Source organism: Sinocyclocheilus anshuiensis, unplaced genomic scaffold (genome assembly GCF_001515605.1).
Source record: "Sinocyclocheilus anshuiensis isolate Anshui unplaced genomic scaffold, SAMN03320099.WGS_v1.1 scaffold1016, whole genome shotgun sequence".
Lineage (NCBI taxonomy): Eukaryota > Metazoa > Chordata > Actinopteri > Cypriniformes > Cyprinidae > Sinocyclocheilus > Sinocyclocheilus anshuiensis.
In genome coordinates, this window is record NW_015552618.1 from 287,701 (window position 1) to 291,060 (window position 3,360).

General features: G+C 33.5%; 1 protein-coding gene across 2 annotated transcripts in view; it reads right to left on the minus strand.

The window, feature by feature from the left end:
- The window catches only part of LOC107666215 (TBC1 domain family member 22B), a 154,923-nt gene extending 152,033 nt beyond the window's left edge, over positions 1–2,890 (minus strand). For both annotated transcript variants that reach the window (XM_016457430.1, XM_016457429.1), the window contains exons 1-2: positions 2,678–2,890; positions 1,801–1,857 (exon numbers count right to left, since the gene is read on the minus strand). In XM_016457430.1, the coding sequence (XP_016312916.1) occupies positions 1,801–1,857; positions 2,678–2,739 (119 nt within the window). In that variant the 5' untranslated portion in view covers positions 2,740–2,890. The remainder of the gene's footprint in view (positions 1–1,800; positions 1,858–2,677) is intronic.
- Positions 2,891–3,360: the final 470 nt, after the last annotated feature.

A 3,360-nucleotide genomic window follows, 5' to 3' on the forward strand; every position in this document is an offset into this window, starting at 1 on the left:
GCCCCATCTGCGCAACTGGAATTTAAAGCTGGTTAGTGTCTTCTGCTAGTAATCAAAGCATTAAAAAAAACTATCTGAACTGATAAATAACAGATTGGAGATTAAAATAATAGCAGATTTGTCTCATTTTAAATGAATAATAAAAACTGAGATAAAAAACTTACTTAAGCCAGAATTTAAATGTTACTATAACATAAATATTCAAACCACGTGTGTTACAACTAACACCCCGTTACTTTGTGCATCGCACTCATCGCAAGTTTATTGTTAAATTGTTAAATGCCCTTACATATCTCTGTCACCATTATAAGTGTTTGATCACCACATTTGAGTGATCATTGCAAAAAATGTGTTTATGTATATATATTCTGTTTATGTATATACTGTATTCTATATATAGTACCAGTCAAATATTTGGACACACGAATGGGAAAGTGTCCAAACTTTTGACTGGTACTGTACTATAATATACACAAAGAATATCGGCCGATATATCGGTATCGGCCTTTTTTTTTACTCCCTAATATCGGTATCGGTCCCAAAAATCCCATATCGGTCGGGCTCTACTCTTAAGTATCTCATTCCAAAATCTACAAAGGCGGCTGCTTTTGGTCTAGTTCAGGCAGACTGTTTCATGTCTCACTTCAATGGGCAGGGTTTACGGATTCATTGTAGTAACATCTGTGGCTGTCAAAACGAAAATAGCAACAAGTATGATCACTACATTTTCACTATATGCTATGCAAATTCAACATCAAAATGAACTCTATTCATATTCTAAAAATCACATTTTTGTTTTTATTGGGAATGATTAATCTATGCATATTGTAGAAAGGGGAACAATGCTATCTTTAATTACACTGAAATAACCTGTTCTTCCTCTGAAATTACTTTCTTTTTAAGGTTTCATTTTTCTTATCAAGATCTAATCAATTCCTCACAAAAAAAGCCATGTAATGCTCTATCTTTTTTTTATTGAATGTACATGTAAACCCATTTACTTTCTTAATTTCATATACTTTAAAGTGAAATAGAAACTGCAACAGCATCAACCATATATAAACACACATTTTTATACAGTGACATATGCGGTTGTTGAACTTTCTTTATCATGCTGAAATGAAGGAAGTAAAATGGGTTGCAAACAAAACTGACTTAAAATATGAAAGCAAAAGAACCTCTTCTATCTTTGAATATGTGACCCTAGACCACAAAACCAGTCTTAAGTAGCATGGATATATTTGTAGCAGTAGCCAACTAAACATTGTATGGGTCAAAATTATCTACTTTTCTTTTATGCCAAAAATCATTAGAATATTAAGTAAAGATCATGTTCCATGAAGATATTTTGTAAATGTCCTACCGTAAATATATCAACACTTAATTTTTGATTAGTAATATGCATTGCTAAGGACTTAATTTGGACAACTTTAAAGGTGATTTTCTCGATATTTTGATTTTTTTGCACCCTCAGATTCTAGGTTTTCAAACAGTTGTATCTCAGCCAAATATAGCCCTACCCTAACAAACCATACATCAGTGGAAAGCTTATTTATTTAAAAAAATTGACCCTTATGACTGGTTTTGTGGTCCAGGGTCACATATGTTCTTTTCAGCAAAACTAAACATGATAAAATCCATTATACACACACTGTATAAGCCATTACAGAAGCATTAAAATTACAGTTGATATTTTGGAGAATACAGTGCCTGCAAAACAGCAAATTACACTGATAAAGACACTGAAATATCAAAACCACAAAAAAAAAATTGTTTACCAAACTACATAACTGCACTTACTTGGCATGTAGCAAAGGGTCAAATGGGGGATGTTGGGCTCCATAAACATGCTGGATACTGTGAAAAAGAATAAGTGATAAGATGGATGTTTATAGGAAAAATCTTTATTTTTAACTCCCCATCATTATTTAGATGATATGAAAACTGGTCTGACAAGTCAAGAAGTAATGAAGCCAAACTACAAAACACAACAGAGTTATTAGATATTTTTAATTTGTCACGTGTGTGTATCCACATTATATATACACTACTTTATGAAGTTTTATAAAATTGCTTTTGTTGCAATCACTACTTAAAACGCACCATAGTACTACTATGGTCTTATTTTAAGTACCATGTAAAAAGCATGGTATGTGAATACAATAATCATGCAGTATAATGGTATATATATATCAAAATACTACAACTAACGTAGTGATACTATCATTGTACCAATCTGCACTTGTCTTTAAGTGTTGTCAAAAGAGGGGCCCAGCAGCCCATAGCTAACAGGCTAACACATGACTTTATGAACTAAACTATTAACACAGAGCTTTGATCGATATAACAGATATTATCACCACATACCCATTCATCAAAGGGCACATGTCAGTGTTAGAAAAATATAATTATGATGATATAAACTTAATACATCTTCACTGACATCAATCTATGCAGGGAGGTGTACAGCTAGCACGCATCACATTAAAAGACCGTTAAAAATAGCCTAAAGAAGATCAGATTTGAGTGACACGTGTTATTCTGAATATTTCGAGCTCCTCCGGTGAGATCTGGCGTTGAAAGATATTGTTCAATTAATTGCATCTATGATTAATAAACACATATAAATACACACACAGAGCTAACACATAGACATTAGCATGAACACGTCACTCACTTCCCAGGAACCTTGGCTGTGTTTCTCTTCCAGAACTGTTTTTTGCTGCCGTCACCTGACATCTTTTGGCTTCAGAGTACTCACTCATAAATTAAAGTGGCGAAATAAGCTGATAAGTTGTGCAGAATGTGCACGAAGAGTTTATTTACACCTCAATTTCTCTTCGCAAACTCAGAGAGCCGCCATGTTGGTGCCGCCCACCGCACATTAGCGCGGCTGTGATTGGTTAAGGGGCCTCATGAGTGACTGCTGAACAGCCAATCACAAGTGGAAGTTTCTCCACGCCTCCTTTAGTTCCCTCACAGGCCTGTTAAAATGCTTGATGTTGTCTGTAAAGGAATGTTTAAACATAAAACACAAGAGGATGTTCACAAAATAAAACAATAAACAACACAGCATTGGAATGATAAAGAAACGTCAAAAGAGTTTTTAATAACAATAATATTACATATTTTCAAAATATTGTTGAGATGCCTTAAAATGTAGCTTATGATCGCAGAATTTGCACTTATGTATGTGAAATGTGGAGAAGTGACAGATTTTTTTAGATAGGCCTACTATTTTTTATCTAGATCAATAAAATCAAAACATCACATCTTTCCACAATAAAGAAAACCGAAAGTACACAAAATCAGTCACACATCTAAAAAAAAAAAAAAAAAAAAACCCCCCCAAAATTTTTT